The sequence below is a fragment of the Haliaeetus albicilla genome, chromosome 26 (assembly GCF_947461875.1).
Source record: "Haliaeetus albicilla chromosome 26, bHalAlb1.1, whole genome shotgun sequence".
NCBI classification, from domain to species: domain Eukaryota; kingdom Metazoa; phylum Chordata; class Aves; order Accipitriformes; family Accipitridae; genus Haliaeetus; species Haliaeetus albicilla.
In genome coordinates this window covers 3,385,014-3,404,949 of record NC_091508.1, presented here as the reverse complement: position 1 = coordinate 3,404,949, position 19,936 = coordinate 3,385,014, and the positions used below count along the sequence as shown (strand labels likewise).

Sequence of the window (19,936 nt, the reverse complement as noted above, 5' to 3'; positions counted from 1 at the left end):
CCCTGCTTGTTCCCTGTTCCCTGCCTGTGTTTCTACGAGCAGCTTTAGGTAGGGCTGATGTCCAGGATCACCCATTGGCAGACAGCTGGGTTGCACCCAGCAGCGGTTTCCATTCTGTCCTGCAGCAGCTATAAGAGCAGCAATTAGACTTGCTGGTAACCTCTGCCAATCTTAAGCCTGCAGGGAAGTTTCTGGCTCTGCCCGCACAGTCCTCTTGTCTGTGTGACCTTTTCTCGCACCCTGCCAACAAAACCAACCTGTCCCAACGTGCTCTAAAGCACAGGAGCTGCATAAAGTAGAGCATCTGCATCCGTCCTGTTTGCCAGGGGCTGTGTTGTGCTGAGATCCCCCACCCTCACTCTGCCCACCCTGGGTGAACAGCAGCTCTCTGCCAGCAGCAGGCAAAATGAATCTTCCCAGCTTTAACAGAAAAGGTATTGGAGCAAGGTGGAGTTGCTCACCTCTGAATTTGACTTAAGAGGGGAAGCTGGCCAGGTGCATGCTGAAAGGAGATGGCTGTTCATCTCACACAGGAAACGAGAGCATTTCATCTTCCTCACAGGTGCAACCACGATTATGTTTCTCTGAGGAAGAAGTACTATTCTGTATCTTACAAAATAAAGGATCCTTTTTTGCTGTAGCCTGTCAAGCAGCCAGAGCTTGGTATTCTAACCCTGCTCAGCTTCTGCCCTCTGAAGTCCCTCCACCTCACCGTGCCTCTTTTTTCTCTCATCTTTTTTAGAAAAGTGATTATGTTGGGGCAGCATTTGTGGCACTCCCAAACTCCCTTAAGCAGTTGCAGGTCTGTGCAGGAGCACCCTCTAAAACCTGTGCTCTGCAGTCTGTTGCTGCGAGCCAGTGGCACTTCTTCCTCCTCTGCCGTGGGGTAACAGACTGCAGAATCCAGCCCACTGAAAATAAACAGTCTTGCTTCATCCAAACACCTTCCCCAGAATTGTTGGTGACCCAAATGCTGACATTGGGGAAAAATAAAAGCTCTCTGAAACACCAGTCTTTCTGGTGTGAGCCACGCTGGTGCTGTCCCAGCCACCAGCACAGGCTGGGAGACCCCCGAAGCTCTGTTGGGGATCTCCCGCTGGAGCTTACTGGGGTGAGGAGGGAGGCGGTGCGAAACCTTGCCAGCAAAGCAGGCTCAGCACTGCAGGTGTGAGCTGCCAGTGAGCAAAAAACAGGGTGGTTTTAAGAAAAAACGCAGTTTTTTCTTTTAGCAGCGAAAGCCTCATTAATTTGAAGATTGAAATGGCTACACAATTGGAAACTGGCATCACAGTCCCAGCAGCGGGTCTGAATGGGGATTAAAAGGAACCAGCATGTGACCCCAGGGTCTGGGGAAGCAGAGGGAAGCGCTGTGGGGGCCAAGCTGTCTCCTGCACAAAGGATGGGGGGCACGTACCTTTTGTTTCTGGAAAGCCAGACCAGCCTCTCTGCGCTTTGCCTTTGTAGCTCCGTTTAATGAGATGGCAGTGCTCTACCTCAGAGAACAGCAGAGCGCTGATGCCCACTGAGGACTTGCACTTTCCCTGCACAGCACCAGAGACATGCCTGTACCTCAGTGTCCTCATTTAGCCAGCGGTAAATCAGGAAGGATTATTTACCAGAGTGATTTAGTGGGATGCTTTAAATGGCATGTAAATGTTTGCATATTGCTTTGAGCGTGGTAACAGCTTTACAAGTGCTAGCTATTGTTATTTTGCTTTGGAAACCATGTTCTCCTTAAAATCAATACCACAAAGAAGAACGCCTGAGCAAGCCAGTTCACTTGCTACGATACTCTTATTATTGCCATTAGCGGAGAGGATTGTAACCCATGCTGACACAGCCCTTCAAACTCTGGGTGTTATTCTCCTTTGGTATAAAGCAATGCTTACTTCATCATGAGAGAGCACCCATACCTCTGACCCTTGCTTGCAAAACTGTGTTTTCTGCTCATACCTAGAAATACAACATGTTGCAGTCAGGCCTTTAAACTATTAAAAAAAAAACCACAAACCAAACCAAAACAACAGAATGCACAGAGAATACATTGCTCTGGCTGAAAACACAAGTCCACAAACATTTTGCCATCGATCAGCTGGGCTACAGAAGAGAAAAGCGAGCATGGGCTGTTCATTGTGTGTGCAGAGCAGGCTCTGGGTCCCTTGCTGTTAACCCTGCGCTGCTGCGCTCTGTGGCAGGAGCTGGGGCTTGCTGATACTGGGCGACCTGAAGTGGGCTTAATGGTGGAAATGTTTGGGTATCCTCCTCAGCCCCGATTCCGCACGTGCTTTCAAGTCCTGCTTGCTCCCCAGGTGCTTGGGTAGGTGCTTTGAGTTTTATCCCAAAGTTGGGCTTTCTCTGGGAAGCTGGGAAGTGTGGGGGGCTGCTGGGAAGCGTGTGGGGGGGTACCACCAGGTGCCCACTGTCCTTGTTGGAGGGACGATCACAGCCTTGCTCACCCACTTCTGCCCCCAGCCCCGCTGAGCTTCACCAGGCTCTGCAAGGGGCTTCCCCCCCCCCCCCCGACAGTGCTGAGCTGAAGCCCCAGCTGCAAACTTTCAGGTTTGGGTTCCCCCCCCCCTTTTTTTTTTCCCCTCACTCTCCTGTTTTGCAAGTGTCTGAGTGCAGCCCTAGGCAGTCCGCAGATGCCAGGGCAGAAAGCTGGTGCCTGCTCCAGCTACTCTCCCAGTGCTCCCCAGAAGTGGTACTCAGCTGCCTGGAGGAAGGAAGCAGTTTATTCCTGCTTTTGCTGGAAGCGGATGTTTTATTTATCTCCTTGGTGACTTTATCTGGATTTAATGTCCTATAGGTGCCACTTTTATCTGTCTTCTCCCCCCTTTCCCTTAACCTTGTTTGTGTAATCACTGTGCCCAAATTAAATATTTACTGTTTTCTCTACTGGTGAGCCTCCCAGTTCCCTTCCACTTCCCATTAAAGATTTACTAGGTGGGCATCAGCACTTCTGCAAGGCCAACAAACCAGCCCCCCTCGTTAGATTTTTAAGTGCTTCGTTATCATAGTTCAGCAGAGCACACCATAAATGAGATCTAAAACACACTGGCATGCATGCGCTCGCCCTGCAGCGCTTGGCTTCATCTATGCAAGGCTGAGCCTGAAAGCAGCAGGGTGTGAGGAGCGGGATGGGTGAATATGTGTCTCTGGAGGGGTCTCTGGGCTCTGGTTTCCCCCAGGATGCTGGATGGCATGGTGAGGGGTGGCTGGGGAGAGCCCTGTGGCAGGGACACAGTGATACTGGGCTGCACTGGGCAGGGCTGGGGCAGGCACCGCTCCCACCGCAGCTCTGGTCTGTTTGAGAGACGACAGAGGACAGCGGTCTGCAGAGCCAGTACCCATTCTCAGGTCACGTTAGGACGGGGCAGCTTACTGTAAAACAGGGGACTTTCTCATGACTCTGCTGTAATATTTATAACGAACCAACTTTTTAGATCAATATTTTATTGGGAAGGTTGCTGGGGTAATTCACACTTCAAGCATCTTCCCTCCATGTGAGTGAAGCCCGGGCTATTAGGAATAATGAACTTTTTGCTAGTTACCTTTAGTGAGCTAATAAATCTTTAATGCTAGCTGCAAATTTAATAATGGAAATTTAGTAGGTGACCTCAAAACTTACAGAAAAAGGTGAGGGAAGCAGACGGGGCAAAGCAGTAGGAACTAAGTGGCAGGCAGGAGCTTGGTGGCACAGCAGGCAAACTAAGCCCAACCCAGGCACCTTTGGCAGCAGGGATGCCGGAGGGATGCGGTGATGCAGGGGAGGGAGCCGGAGGACGTGCAGCCCCACACATGCACCGTGCTCAGCACCGCCATGGTCACACAACAGTTTGGCAGAGACTGAGAAAACAGCAGGATTTCCAGGCGAGCTGTTGAGCTGAGGGGTCAAGAGATGCCATCAGCTCCTGGCCCTTCCTCAGCTGCTGGGCACCGCTGCAATGCACGCTGCTTTTTATTTCCAAGCAGGAGAGGAAATGCGTTTACCCCCCGCTTTTTCCCCCACCACCCTGGGCTTTTTGGGAAGAACCTAGGGCTCAGCATCACCAGCCTCCCCCACCACAGCAGCCAGTTCCCCCCCCTTGTCAGCAGCCGAGCGGCTGTCAGGGACCTGCATTATTTATCTGCTCAGTAACATTTACTGGGATCTAGTGTTTAATAACTGTCACTCCAATATATCTTTTCTTAATCCCCTCAGATCTGTTGCTGTGGCAATTTTAAATATTTATCAACACAGTTTGTGTGTTCACTGTTAAGGTTGCAATTTTCTTGTAATTAAAGATTTACAACACACTGCTCAAGATTTAGAGATGATTGGCAAAAATCAAAACTGTTTGATATTCACAGTAGAAATCACCAGCTTTCCAGAAGTTTTCCGCAGGACCCCGATACACAGGTGACGGTGCAGACCTCCCCTTTATATTTGGTTATTTTTGCTGTTGCTTTTAACTGTTTTCACTGGCTCTCATTGCAGAGGTGGGAGCTTTTGCCCCCCTCCATGTCTCCCCATATCTTGCTGACACAGCTGAGCCCCTGCCAAACCCTGATATTCCTCAGGGCCTCATCCAGCCCTGGGGAGAGCCCACCACCACAAACTGCTTCGAGAAGGACCCTGCTTGCCCTGCCGGTTCCTGCACTTGCTGCCTGTTCTTGCTGCCACCGAGCTGGGCCCTGGCTTGTTATTCCCTATTAATATTCATTCCCCATCAGCACAAGCCCTGCCTGCCTTTCCCGGCTCTCTTCCTATTTAGCTACATGCAAATCCAAAATCAGTTCTTCCCTTTCTCCTACCTCATTAAATACGGTTCCAGGACGACTCAGGAGCAGTGAGGGTACCAGGGGTGCCCCACACATCCCACGGGGAGCAGAGTCCTGGATGGGAGCAGGGTGCTCTGCCCCTTGCTGCTGCTTGCCCTGGGGTGGCCACAACCTCCTGCACCCTTGCTCGCTGTGGGGTCAGACCCCAAACACCCCAAAGTGCCACCTGGATGCACACCAGTTTCTTAATTAATTATTTAAGCCTGTCTGGCACAGGCAGCACAACCAGACCCAGTGGCCAGCAGCAATTAGCTGTCTCTCACCAGGACCCGCAGCATCCATGGTCCCTTGGTACCACTGACGTCTCCTGTGATGCTGTTGGGCATCCCCAAGTCCTCGCTCCTCCAGAGACCCCCTGCACCGTGGCACAAATTCAAGCTGCAGCCTCGTCCATGACAGCATCCCCTGCAGATGGCTTGGCCATCACGAGAGAAGCCAATGCTGGGAAGGGAACTGGGATTCCCATAATACTGCCTGGTGGAGAGGGAAGGTGAGAGCTGCAAGCAGGCAGCCAGGGCTGTGAAAGCAAGCAGAGTAGCTAATTGCAAATGAACCTTTGGCAAGGTCAGCACTTTTCTAGCCTCAAACAGCTCCAAACTGACCTTGTGCCACCTCTCCTGCCCCACTGCTTTCCATCAGCCTGATTTTAGCCTCAATTGCCCACTTGAACACAGCTGAATCCATTTCCTCGGGCTGGCTGGGCTGCTCTAGTAGGGGGCAGGAGCTACTTCAGCTCTGAAAGGCTGGAAAAGGCAATGGGAGATAAATGACCTGCAATCATTTCTCCTCTGTGACTCCTGCCTTCGCTTCTTCTTCCTTTCTTTGGTGACTTCTGGATGGAAAGGGCAAAGAAGCGCTTGTCTCCTGACCCCAGCACGTGTTTGGAAGGAGAAAAGGGACCCAGGACCATAAGTCACTAAGCATAAGTCCCTGCCTCAGTTTTCCCACCTGTGGATCAGTGGTAAAGGCAGGAGGGGGAGAAGTGATGAAGCATTTTGAAGGAGAGCTGCTTGCTGTGTAGATTGACAGGTAGATTTTCCTAAAGGTTTTGAAAGCTGCACCTGCTTCATCATAATGGCATCATGCATATGGATAACACCGCTGACATTTCCCAGGGAGGTCGGGTGTTTTAATTTAAATCATTTTTGAGGAAGTGCTGGAGAGAGAAGGAGAGGCCTGCTTTGATTCTCTAACGAACTAATAAATACGTGCCTGTCACACTCCTCCCAGAGCCTGAAAGCCTTTGGTGCAGGGAGGGAGACAGGCAGGCAGGTAGCCCTGTCACCCAGTGATAGGCGCTGAGAACGGGGCATCTCCACTGCAGGGCCCTCGGCAGGGGTAAGGGCTCTGCGAAAGAAGGACACAATGATGGAGCCACTCCAAAAATCAGTTTTATTAGGTGCTTAAAATAGAGCCTGGCACGCAATGTTCTCGGTTGGCTTTGTCGAGAGAAGCTCAGTTGCATATGAAATCCATGATGCTGTTTGCACTGAGAAACAGGAGGAGGGGTAGAGGGCAGAAGAAGCAGAAATGAGGACTTTTACTGCTATCCTCAAAGTGAAGGGAGTAAAACAATAAAAAAAAAAAGGAGACATTAAACTTGACAAACAGCTAAGGAAGAGTGGTTTATGGGAGAGAAACCATTGCCCAGGGGTGAGACCTGATGGGACAGGCTGGAGGAGAAGCATTTCCCAAACAAGCCTCTGACTTCCCAGATGGATGGAGGGGGGGGACTGGGAAGTGATGGAGGGCACCCCTGCTCGCCTCCCCTGCCTTGTTGGGCCCCCTGGCACCCCTGGGCTGGGCTGGCAGCAGCCAGGAGGGATGTCAGGTGTTGGTGGCAGTCTTTTGGGCTTGAGAAATTTGGGAGCCTCTTCACTAGAGCATCTCTTTGAGAGCTGCATCCCCGCGTGGTGCTCGGAAATGGAGATTGCTGTCCCCCACTACTGCTAAAGCTGTTTCAGTGGCAAATTACTTCTGCTGTTTAAAAAAAACCCCAGCATCTTGTTTCTCATTTGACTTGCCTTGGCTCTTCCCATGCCTTTGGGGGGCAGATTAAAGAGCCCTCTAGTCAAGAGCATCCTGGGTCAGACACTCCTTTCCCCCTTTCCGAAGTATCTCTGGTTCCTGCCACATCCTTGCTCTCTGGGCTGGGAGACAAAACCCTGCAGAGTGAGCTTGCCTCGGCACCCGGGGGGCTGCTCCCCCTTGAAGGGAGCTTAAGATGCAATTAGATTTTACTGTGCCTAAAAAGTCCCCTTTCCCCTGCCTGCCACCCCAAAATAACACTTGTGAGCAGTAGCAAAGCCTCGCCAGGTGCAGAATCCAGCCTCCAGGCAGAGGATGGGCTGTAAGTCCCGATCATGAGCCCTGTAAAAATTTGCAGCCTCTATAATTCACCCAGTGAGATTCCTTTTTGACCAGATACCTCCTGATGAGAAGCCTGAGCATCGCTCCCCTGTGCGGGGGGCTCGGTGCTGCAAGGAGGGCGGCAGCTGGGGCTGCTCCCCCAGCAAGCCGTGCTGGAAAATGCAAGATGCGGAGGGTGAATGATGCTGCGGGGCGGGTGTGAGACGCTTGGCTCTCTCCTGCCTCCTCCAGCAAGGGCTGGCTTTAATTCAGTCGCCTGCCTTGGATGCACTCGGTTGTGGTCTCTGTAGGAGGAAGGGTCTCCAAGTAGATGGGACCTTGTCCCCCTGGGTGACAGGGGACGGTGCTGCTGAGGCTCTGCCCACAGCTGCTCCATGTGCCTCATCCAGGCTTGGGCACGGGGGACAGGGAACGGTTTATGGAGCATTTCCTCCAGCATGGTGCCCAGGAAAAACTGGTTGGTGCTTGAATAATAAATAACAACAATAAATAGCGTATGAGGCACCTACGGTGCTCTTGGCTGATGGCCTCTGAGGAGGGGAGGGGATAGGAGCGGTTCACAGCAAAGCTCCTGTTTTGGGGCACTGGGGGGGTGATTTGGCCACCCCCCTCCTGCGGGAGCCTGGGCTGGAGCACCCACCCGGGGACACTTGGTGCGGGGGACCCACTGGGAAATGAGTCCTGCAGTGGCTGGTGCCTCTCTCTGAATGCACTGCGTAGAGCTCCTCGGGTCGCTCCGATTTCAAAGGAAATCAAATTAATTGCATGTATCTTGCATTTTAATCTCTGGTTTGCAGGCATCGCTTTTAGATGAGAGCAGACAATTCAGGCAGCGGCTGAACCTTCACCTCCCATCCCAGCGTGGCAGCAGCAGCCACGATAACCGTGATCAAAGAGGCTTTTTCTCTACACCTACAAAATTACAGCCTTTAAGGGGCTCAGTCCTTGCTTTGTTTGAGAACTGATGATGTTTTTTGCAGGGAGTGGGATGGCAGAGGGGATGGGAGATGCAGGCGCTGCCCGGCTGCCTGGGATGAGCAGGATTAAATCAGGGACACATTTACACCGGGGAAATTTCTCAGCAACTATTTCTACGTGTTCCAGCACCAATTTAGCTGAACCACAGGGAATATATTTTGCATTTAAGTTTCCCCACTGTACAAAAGGCAGAGGAGAAAGGCTGTTTTAGGCCCTGAGTCTGCAAACACTGATGGTTGCACACCTGAGCAGAGCCGGCGGGGCTGGGGCTCCGCAGCTGAATATTCAAAGCAGATCATGACTCTAATTCAGGAAAGTATTTAAGCCTGCACTTAACTTTCAGCTTGTGCTTAGGGCCTCCGGAGATCTTGCTGGGTCCTGAACACATGCTGAAGTGCCTTGGTGAGCGGTGATGGTGTGCTGAATGGGGACCAGGGAGAGCCATTACGCTCCGAAATAATTACCCGGCAAAGGCGCAGAAGCCGTTTCGTGTGCCTGGCTGAGCGCAGAGCTTATCCAGCGGGGAACCATCTCGCCTTGGCTGGAAGATGAATGAGCAGCTTTTTACTGTGTCAAGGTTTTCTGGTCCCTTCAAAGCCCCGTGCAAGCAGCAATTGCGCTGGCACAACCGGCTTCGCCCGAGGGGGCACCACGTCTGCACAAAGACGGGGTACCTGCACCCCATCACCCCCCCAGGTCAGGCTGGGATGGATTTTTTTGGTCTTTCCCATGGAAGGACGCCCAAGCGAGGTGCCAGCCAGGTTCTGGATGCATCCATGCCCACACCACGGGCTGCACCAGGGTCTCTTGGGGCTGTGTGTGTTGGTAAAGGCACGTTTTGTTTAGGGTTGCAGTTAAACTGACCCCAAAGTCTTTACCTCTAACAAGCAGGGATTAGGTTTAGGCCCAAGCAAAGGGATGGCTTGTTCACATTAACCAAGGAAAGGATCACCGCCGGCTGTCAAGCCGGAGGAGAAGGGCTCCTTCAAGCTTCACTGATTTGGGTTTGCTGTGTCCCTTGGTTTGACACAACTTGGGGGGGACTGGTGCTGCCCACTGCTCCCTTTCATTTGCAATTTTAATTGCTTATCAGAGAAAGAAGTGGCAACAGGCCAGGAAAGCAGGTTTTCGTTCCCCCCCATCACATGCACAGCGATGCACAGCGTGGGTGCAGGGGCTGCTGTCACACGAGGACTGTCCTGCAGAGCCCCCCCAGCCCCTCCTGCATCTGAAGCAAGGGGTTCTACCATGAAGCCCTCCAGCTGCATACCATTATACAAAGGATTTCCTTTTTTTTTCTTTTCTTTTTTTTTATACAAAACCAAAAAAGCAAGAACTTCCTCCCCCCCTTTCTTCCCATTTTTCCTCTTTCTTTCTTTTTTAACATTATCCACAAAAGTTTACAAAATAGCCTTGAGATTATTCTTGCGGGATACAGGATCCAATCAACTCTGGCAGAAGCCAGCCAGCCCCACCGGGATGCCAATTAAGAGATGTGTCACCATTGTAATTTCTGTTTCTTTTGCCCAAAGTCCCCTCCTTTCCCCTCTGCTTCCCTCTGGCCGACAGCAGCAAGCAAACGACAGGGCAGTGGGAAGGTGCCGGGGGTGGGTTTGTGGCTGATTATCTGAGTGCTCAAAAAAAAAAAAACCCTCAAAAAAGAAACAAAGAAAGAACATGTATCCCAAAGGGAAAGGCCTTTTTTTGTATTTCCAAAACAGGGACTGTCCAGCAAAGGAGCTGACACCGCTGGGGTGTCTCATGGTGCCAGGGGGATATGGGGAAAGGGTGATCTGCTGATCATCTGTATGGCTCTTCGACCACTTGGGGCATCGTCCCCTTGGGCTCGGACCCCTCTGAGCCCTCCCGGCTGCCCAGTGGGTACTTTCAGGTGCCATGCACAAATCCAGACCCTACGCATGGATCCAGACCCTGCCAGGACCAAAAAGAAGCTCTGCAAGCCCCGTGGCCAGCTCTGCTCCTCTCCTTCTGCCACACTGCTTTGACTCTTGGTCAAGTCCATTAAATTCCTTTTTTTGTTTGGTTTTTTTTTTTGTGTTTTTTTGTTCAGTTTCGTAGTTTAGTTACTTTTTTGGTAAAAAATAGTTTCTCCCTCCCCACCCCAAACCACCCCACCCCACAGTCAGCCCCACCAGTTCATCAGCCTTCAGCAGTCCAGTGGGGCTGCTTGCACCTCCACGGCCAGGAGCTGCCCCCCACGCTGCCCCCGAGCCCAGGGCTGGGCGAGGGGGGGATAGACCACGCGCAAAGCCGTGCCACCCCGGAGCAGCTCCCCGGCCCTCCTGGGCTCTGCCCTGACACCGTAGTGAGCTACAAGGCTGGCGGCAAGGAGCAGGAGACAGAAGACCAGCACCGCCAGGAGGCTCTGTCTGCCCTCCAGGAGCCAGTAGCGGTGGGCAGCCTCTTTAGTCCTGGCGTTGACACAAGCCACCTTGGCCTGCAAGTCTACAAAGGCCACGTGGAGGCAAGCCCAGTACTCCGTGTCCTGGTGGAGCCGGGTGATGTTGTACGTGTGGGTCCCCATGGGGATCCGGGCCACGTTGGTCGTGTCCAAGTTGGAGCTAAGCAAGAAGCTGGACCAGGTGAGGTTGGAGGAGACAGTGTTGAGATGCGGCTTCCAGGCAACCAGGATGTGGTAGGCCTGGACATCCGCCACCACCAGCTCCAGGCTGTCCTCGCTGAGCGGGAAGGAGTGGTTGACCGTCATGCTGACGCTCTTGGTGTCTGCCCCGAGGAGGTTGTGCGCCACGCAGGTGTACAGCCCGGCCTCCCGAGCCGAGATCCCATGAATCTCCAGCGTCCCTTCGGGGTGCACCTTGTACTGCCCGTCTTCCACATAGGGGATCAGCTTCACCCCCAAAGGGGTGACCCAGTAGATCTCCGGGTCTGGCTCTGCCAGAGCTCGGCAATGCAAGGAGACGTTGTCACCGTCCGCCACATCTAAGCGGGAAGGGAAGCTCTTGGCGGAGATGAGGGGCAGGCACCGGTCCGTCATTTCCCGGAAGGGGACATCCCGAATGTGCCTCCTCTTGAGGTCGGGGGGCTCGGCGCACAGCGTGGACTGGGGTTCAATGAAGCGGATGTGGTTTTCCGTGCTGTTGACCCAGCGGATGACGCAGTCGCAGCGGATGGGGTTGCTGTGGATGCTGATCTCCTGCAGGTTGGGCAGGGACTCGACCGTCTGCTTATGCAAGGCACTTAGGGCATTGTTGTTGAGCATGAGGGTTTCCAGTTGGGGAAGGTGGTGGAACGCGTTGGGGTGGATAAAGGACAGCTTGGGGTTGTTGGTCACGTCTAGCTTGGTCAGCTCGGGGAGGTTGATCAAGGCAAACTGGTCTATGGACACCAGCTCCTCCATGTTGTTGAGCCCCAGCTCTTTGAGGTGCAGCATGTTTGTGAAGTCGCTTTGCTTGACCCTCTGCAATGGGTTTTTGTTCAGATCCAGGAACTTGAGGCCAGGAACTTGCTGCAGCGCCCGCTTGGGGACATTCATGAGCTTGTTGTCATAGAAAGAGAGGCTCTCCAGGCTCCGCAGCCCTTCCAGTGCATAGTCCGAGATCTCCCTCAGGTTCATCCCAGCCAAAACCAAACTCCGCAGGTTCGACAGGGGCCTGAAATTCATATCCAAGATCGCATCCACCCTGTTGCCTCCGATCATGAGGATCTCCAGGCTGGGGAGCATCTGGAACCAGCGGCTGTCGACCGTCCTCAGCAGGTTGGAGTTGAGGTGGAGGCGCAGGAGGCTGCCGAGGCCAGAGAAGGCGCGGGGAGCGATCCTGCGGAGCTGGTTGTGGTTCAGGTAGAGCTCCTGCAGGTTGCCCAGCCCGGGGAAGCTGCCGTCGGGCAGCTCAGAAAGCTGGTTCTCCTCCAAGTGCAGGCTGAGCAGCTGGGGCATGCTCTTCAGGCCAAAGTCCCAGACATCAGAGAAGCTGTTCTGCGACAGGTCCAGCTCTGAGAGGTTTCTAAGATAGTCCAGCTCGCTCTGCTCGAGCCTGGCGATATTGTTGCTTTGCAAGAGCAGGGTCTGGGTCCCCTCTGGCAGGTCTTCAGGCACGGCGGAGATGAACAAGTCATTGCAGTCCACCGTGGCAGCCTCCCGGTACACCGAGCGGGGGGTGTACCACGGCCTGATCTGGCAGACACACTGCGGTGGGCATTTGACCTTCCAGGGCACGATGGGGATGGCGGTGGCAGCCACCACGCAGAGCAGAAGCGAGCTGGTTTGGAAGCGTCTCATTTTCGGCTGGTGGGACCAGCTTCTTCCCAGGCAGGAATGGTTCACAGGGCGCATCCAGAGCAGGGCATGGGGCGACAGCCGGATGGGGACAGCATCCGTGGGAGAAGATGCTCCATGCGAGCCCCTGGCACCGATCAGCCCCTGCTGCCGGCTGCCCTGCCTGGCCCCCCCCACCAAGAGCACATAACACCCACAACCAGGGCTGGTGCCTTCAGTCAGAGCTTCGCCTTTTCTTCCTCCCCAAGTGATTCATTTTTGCACCCGGCTGCATCTTTCGGCTTCCTCCTCAAGGTCATTCCTGAAAAAGGCCAGACAGCAAGTTGCGTTAGAGGAGACCTCATGCACGTGGTGAACAAGTATCAGAGAGAATAAACAGGCTGGAGAGACAAAGCCCCGTGCATGGGACCCCCAGCACCCTGCCCAGCCTCAAGACAGACCAACATGTCCATTTAATCTGTTTTATACCCATAGCATTAACTGTCCCCGCCCATCCCTGAGGTTTTGAGTGTTATTACCCCACAGATGCTCTTCCCAGGGCCACCAGCAGCCCATGGACCAAAGGCTTTGCCCTGGCAGACCCAGAGCTGCAGATGCTGGGAAGAGAAATTCTTCATGGGGGCAACTTTCCTCCAGGCTCTCAGGACTCTGATTCCTGCCCCTTACCCTCCCCAGCATCAAGCGCCCACATCCAGGAGCTCCCAGCCCTATTTGCAGATCCCTAACTTGTTTTTCCTTGGTGGATTTATGGAGGAAACATGCCCCCAAGCACAGACCTGTTTCTTGGCAGCTCTAGCAGAAGCCCCATAGCAGCGCAGGGACCACAGGCTCAGAGCTCAGTTTGCTTTGCGCTGAGACAGATTATCCCAGACCCATCTCATCCCTTTTATTTCTACACTAGCAAAGCAGTAAGCACACCTACTTCTGCACAAACTTGGGCCTCAAGTAGCCAATACTGACAGGGGGCTGGTGGTCCAGAGGGCTGATGCTGAGCAGAAAGCCAAGCTTTTAGGGAAAGAACAGTACACAAGCGAGCACAGCCCCCTGTGCAATGAGGCAAAAGCTGCTGCAGTCCCCGTCACCCCCCCGCCCCAAACCTCCCCTCTAGAATAAAGCCCCCCCAGCTCCTTTTAAAGCACTGGCCCAAGGTGGGGGCAATTTGCTGGGAGCAGGAAACCCTGACTGGGCTCATTAGAAGCTCCTGGGGGAATGCAGAACCCCATTAATCCCCTCCATGCTGGGTGCGACCTCGGCTTTGCCCCCTTGCCTTGCACCCTTCCCAGGGAAAATGGGTTGGGGGTTCCTCGGTGGGGTGTTTGGCAGGGGGCTGGGGTGGGGGTGAGCCCCCCGGCACCTCCCTGCCCCTCTCCCCATCTGGCTGCAGGGTTTGGAGGAGCTGGAGCCGGCTACCCCCCCACCTTTGATTTTTTGATTTGCTACAGCTCTCCTGACCCACACACACTGACACAAATCAAACCAAGTCCCAAAGCTTCTCCCCATCTTAAAAGATTCTCACGCAGCAGGAAAAACATTAAAAAGCAGCCAGAGTGGGAAAAGAAAGTTTCTCTCCAAGCAGCTCTATTTTATCACCCTGTTGTTCTCCCCGTAAAGGGCTTCCAACCAAAGTTTATTCAGCATTGACTCATTCAAGCCTTGCACCAGAATTGATCCCGTGCACTTCCCTTCTTGCCTGCTGTGAGGGCATCGGCTTTTAAACCATCTCCCGGAGAAACAGCATTAAAGAAGAGGAAGGCTGTATTGATTTCTGCATCCTTCTGATGGACCTATATCTTTCATTTTAAGTGCACAGGCATTTCTGTGACTATAAATCTCTCTGGCCATTAAAATATTATAGAATCTTTTCTCCTTAAAAAAATAATATGGAGGAATGGTTTTTTTTTATTTCCTTAAGGCTGTGAAGAAGAGCCCAGAAAAAGCACCTTGTTTCAAATCCCATTTTACAGGGAAGAGTCCCCAGCTCTGCTGTTGGGTGATATGTCTCCAGGGTTTGTGTCTGTAACCAGGTTTTATCACTTTTGCCCAGCATAGGACGGTGTTGCAGCACTGATGGCTGTGGAAAGTCTTGCATACAGGATGATGCCCTAACAGTCCAGGTGTTTGTATAAGTAATAGGATCAGAGCTTGCAGAAAAATGTCATTTTTTGGAAACTCTGGGTACTAAACTTCATACTTCATGGTTTCAAATGGCACGGAGCAAACCGAACAGGGAGGGCATTGGCAGCCTGTGGTCCCCGCTGCAGGGTATGAACCCTGGGGAGGACAGTCCTGGCAGGGGACACAGCTGACCCCCCTCTCCTGTGACAGTTCTGCTCCCTTGTGATGGCAGTGACACCCCAGGGACCTGCACCCTGAATTCCTGCAGTTCAGCCATGGGGCGGTGGGGAGACGGGGAAGGAGAAGGCAGGAGCCCACTGGTAGTCTTCTCTCTGTTACCCAGTGAAGTTGGGCTCATTATTTCTTAATTAGGCACTGAAGGAGCCTGCAGGTTGTATGCAAACTTGCTCAGCCTTTTATTGCGCTGCACCAGAGATGGATGGTGGGATGGACCGGGCAGTCCCGCAGCCACAGTTTTAATTCTATCGGTTTACCATTTGGGTTCAAAAGCCTCCCCCCGCGGAGCTGGATCCCCACCAGCCTGGGCAGTCGGTGCGGGAGCCAGGACTGGCGAGGGTTAGGGATGGGGGTCCTGGGAGAGAATTGGTCCAGGGGAGAGCTGGACCTTGAGGGGCTCACGCAGGAGAAGAGCGGGGTCAACTCCCCACGTGCAACTTTGCTGTGGTTCATGTGCACACACACACACATCTACCCCTGACCTCCCACCCACCTCGTCCATCTGAAACTCCCCAGCAGCACCAAAGCACTGACCATGCCCCAAAAGCCCTTGTTTCCCCCCCCAGACAGACTCAGGGCACAGAATAAGACAAAAAAGCAGAAGGACCTGGGATCTGAGGTTAACAAATAGAGACATCAGGCTCAAGATGTAGCTGAGGTTGTGAGGCTAAGTGGCGTCTCCCAGGGAGCCCAGATTTCATCTCCTCTCCAAGACAGACTGATTTGCTGCCTTTGCAGGCAGTAGGAAGATGCTGCCCAGGATAACTGGAGCCTCTGTGAAACCAGAGAGAAGAAGGGGGACAGCAAGGAGGAGCAGGGATGTGGGTTGCTGGAGGGTCTGCCAGGGATGGGGACCCCCTCCACGGCCAGGCTGGGCTTCGGTGAGGCCACGGGCCCCCCAGTCCCTGCCAGCGCCAGCAGCCCCCAGCTGCTATTTCGGGCTCTTCCTCGGCGTGGGCTGTGGCACAGCAAGAGTGCCAGCAGGGAGCCGGGTGACGTTTGTGCTCAGGGTTTATTTTTTTCCAGAAATGTAGAGCCAAGAGGCTGAAATATTTGCTGCAGTGCCCTGAACACCAGGAAAGGGAAAATACCCCCAGTTTCCTTTTTTCCCCCAGCAGAACTCAAGCCCAGTCCCCACACCGGGAGTGTCATTTGTCTCTTCCAGAGTTTCCCAGCATTTACTCAATTCCTTGGTCTCCCTAAGCCATTTCTGTGACTTCTGCCTTCAAAGCTTCCTTCCTGCAGGAAGGACCGTGGGGGGACAGCTTGGAGCCCCCGCTGTCGTCCCACACCCGGCTCTGCCATGAGCTATTGCAGAGCATCCAGTGGTCAGAGGATTTGAGGCTGGAGGCTCTGAGCCGAGGGTTTGGAGAAGCCACTGAATTACCAGTTCCTGGGACAGAAAGGCAACACGTGGCACTGCTGGAAACCACAAACAGCTCCTTCTGCATCCTCAGAACAGCCGGAATTTTGCAGCATACAAACACCAGCCACCCTGGGGCTGGTAAGGTCTGGTCCATGCAGCGATCCAGCAAACCTGGGCAAACCTTGCCTGTGCATCCCCTAGGCACAAGGCTGAGCTGCATTATTTGCACATGGAGAAGGATCAGGCCAGCCAGCACATGCAGCACCAACAACCTTCACGATGGTGCTGGGGTACCTTTACCCACTCGAGAGGTGTTTCTGCTCCTCTGCAAGCAAAGAAATGAGACACAAAATGCCGGGACCAGCCTGACCTTGCCACAAGCCCATGACATCGTCTGTGGTGTCACTTGCTGACGGGGGGCTCAAGGAATCTGTTTTCTTCCCAGCCAGGCATGCTCAGGGACAGCGAGGGGGATACAGTGGAGAAATATGGAAGGATAAGGAAAAAGAGGGAATGAAAGCGCCACAAGGACATAAAAGAGGACGACCAGAGGTGAAAAGGAGAAGGAAAGGGACAAAGAAACCATCAAAGAATGAGGGAGAGGGAGATGAAATGGGGAACGCAGGAGAGACAGGGTGTGCAGTGCCGGGGAGAGGGGAGCGTGGCTGCATGAACAGGCGGCAGAAGCCCATGGAAAGGAAGAAAAAAAAAAATAGAAAAGCAATGAGAATGAGAATTGATGAGGCACAGAGAAGGGAAGAGTCTTTTCATCAGCAAGTTTGCTGGATGAAGCCAGGAGATAAATCACCCAGTGGAAGGAGCCTTGGTCTCAGTGCTTGCACCGGCTGCCTTTCTCCCTCTGTCATCTGTCTAATAGCCTGGCTTCGGGAGATAAATGGCTGCAGCTGAGCCCCGGGCTCTCCTGCCCTTCCCTCTCCCTTACCGCAGCCAGAAGAGCCCGACGCTTCCCCCGGCGTGCTGCCGGACGGGAGGCGATGGACAGCCCTTACACCCCGATGGGGACAGGGAGGACCCTGACTGCTCCCGGGGTCCCTCGGCTGGGGAAAGCCGGGAGCAGGACCACGCTCAGGCCACGGCTCCTCTCTGTAGGCAGCAGCTCTCCCACGGCGATGTCCCCAAGGGGTAGCAAGATGTCCCAGCCCACACCGCATCTCCCCGGGGGGGCCGTGAGCTCCTGCCAAGCCCCTGTCTTTTCTGGGTGATGGCTTTAAGCGTGCACACAGCAGCCTGCGACAGAGCCACGGCTCTCGAAGCTTTCCAGCGGTGCCGCACGTCGGCGGCTGCTGAGCCTTCACGTCCCTGTCACCGGTCCTGCCAGCTCCCGGCGGAGGCAAATGAGAAGTGGCAGTCGGATGCTGTGGGAAAATCCTCTCCTTGCCTGTCCCCGCCGCCGTTTGATCTTTTCGACGGCACGATTCGAATCTGCAGCCAGCCCTCGGGAGAAGATGTGGTGGCGGGGAGCTGGCAGCTCCGCTGAGCGCCGGATCCGGCCTTCATCCTGCCCGGGGTGGGAGGATGGGAATGACCTGGGCATCACGCCCTCCGGCTTTGCTGGCTTTGCAGCCAGAGACATGCACATGCTGCTGGTCCAGCCTCTCTGCACACTGAGACAACACCAGACCAAGCTGCACAGCCCCACCGTATCCCCAGAAAAGGAATTTTTTTTGGCATATCACCTCGCCCGGCTCTCAGCCCTGGCTGCTCTGGGCTCAGGACTTTCCGTGGTGGCACCAGCAAAGTTTGTCCCCTCAGGCTGAGGTCACATCTCCCCCGTTTAAACCTTTGTGTAAAAGCTTCACTTTTATTTGTGATAAAACCAACAAGAATTAAATAGGGTTCTGTATCAATTACTTGTAAAACTTAGAAATAAGGTACTCTGCTGTTATCAGAAACACTCCTATATCACTTTTTTTATCTGGAAGGAGATGCTGTATTAAATCCTGCAGGGCTTTGCTGTAACCGCCAGTTTTATGAGGTTGGCTCTGGGGTCTTGCTGTCTTCAGGGCTGCCACCTTCCCTTGCCCTGGAGCAGCCAGCACATCTCCTCTGAACCACCACCCCTGCCAGCTAAAACCTTCTCGGGACCTTCTATTTTCAGCGGTGCTGAGCTCCCACAGCGTTCCTGGAAGCTGGAGGCAGCTGCGTGCGGTTCACGCATCTAAATCCAGGCTGGGGGGGAGAGGAGAGGGACCGCGTGGACGCCGGGGTCCCAGCAGACCAACCCTGCCCCTGCTGCCGTTGCGATGGCAGCTGGGAGCGTGACTTATTTATGACATTTTTATAGCAGTAAAAGCCTTAGCGCAAATGCAAAACAAGCTCTTTCCTCCCCCTGGGTATCTCGTGCCTTCTGGGAAGTGAGCACAAACGATACCGGTGCAGGCATTTTGCGGATCCATCCACCCTGGGCCAGCCGCTCGCGCCGGGGCAGCTCTGCCCATGGACCTTGTACACTGCCCTGCATCCCCATCCCTGCCTGCCCCCACCACGGAGCACAGCATCAGGCCAGTCTGATCTAGATCTAAAAGTACAGTGACAGTATGGCAAATACATCCCAAGGGATCATTAAATCGCGTGCATTCCGGATTAGCCACTTATACAACTATGATACTAATGATATCTATTAGATAGCTGTTAATCTTGAATAAATGTTTTTAATGATCCACTGTTTAACATACAATAACTGACATATTAAATCTCAGTTAAGCTGCAGAGGTCAAGTCATTATCTGGGACTAATGGTGGTAAGGATGATGCGAAGACGTAACTCTGGATATCGGGAAAGGGAAATACATCCTTCAAGGGTTATAAAGGCTCTTGAAAGGTTTTTCTGGTGTAGGGACCAGACACTGCCCTTGGGCACTAGGGGGGCTGGAGCAGCGATGGGGTGGCTCTGGGATGTGGGATGAGCCCTGGGCTGAGCATCCCCCCATGCCTGGGGGGCAGAGGGAGCCCCAAAAGCCTCCTGTCCCCATGGAGTCCCACCCCTGTTGCTCATGGGTTCCTCGGCATTTTCTCCATTTGCACCATCAAGGGGAAGAAACGGTAGGTGAGAACTAGCCAGGCAGCCTGAGGGATGCCTCTGCAGGCATCTTGAGCTCACTGCAGCTGATACAGCGATAGAAAATGGCAGAAATTGCTGTGACAGTAATACCTGATGCTTGACCGAGGAAACCTGTTCAAGCACCATGGCCCAACATCCACCCACTTTGTCACAGCAAGCAACAGTTTCTCCAAGTCAGCCGTCCTTAGCCGGCAGGTCTCCTTGCCTCACCCGTGGCCACGAAGCCCAAAGCCGCTGGCCAGGTAGTGACCTCCAACGTGTCACCGCGGTTGCACCAGCCGGCACTGGTGAGATGCATAACGTGAGAAGGAAAACTTCACAGATGGAGAACGGAGTACCAGGGGGGTCAATGCAGCTGGAGACCCCGGTGGAGCCTCGGCTGAGCTCGGCACTCCTGCATCCTGGGCTTTAATTTGCTCCTGTTGCTAACTGGAAACTCCTTCATGCAAAGACATGTACAGGGTAACCCCTCAGCACTGTGGGTCAGGATTTCTGGCCTCAGTCCCCATCTCAGACCCGTGCTGGGACTGGGTTCAGGCTTGCTCTTCCCAAGTGCTGCGTCCTTACAAACCCGACATGCAAGGCAATGGCAAAGCAAGGGCTCAGTGTCTTTGGAAGCCAAATACATCCCCTCCCTCCCACTGGTAAAAGGGGGCTGGGATGTTTCAGCAATGCTTCTGGGGAACTCATACCTCCAAGCAAGCATCTTTGAA

At 53.7% G+C, this 19,936-nt stretch overlaps 1 protein-coding gene across 1 annotated transcript in view; it reads right to left on the bottom strand.

The window, feature by feature from the left end:
• Positions 1-10,282: 10,282 nt before the first annotated feature.
• The window catches only part of LRRN2 (leucine rich repeat neuronal 2), a 32,826-nt gene continuing 23,172 nt past the window's right edge, over positions 10,283-19,936 (bottom strand). The window contains exon 2 of the mRNA XM_069772212.1: positions 10,283-12,725. Coding sequence (XP_069628313.1) covers positions 10,337-12,481 — 2,145 coding nt within the window. The 5' untranslated portion in view covers positions 12,482-12,725 and the 3' untranslated portion in view covers positions 10,283-10,336. The remainder of the gene's footprint in view (positions 12,726-19,936) is intronic.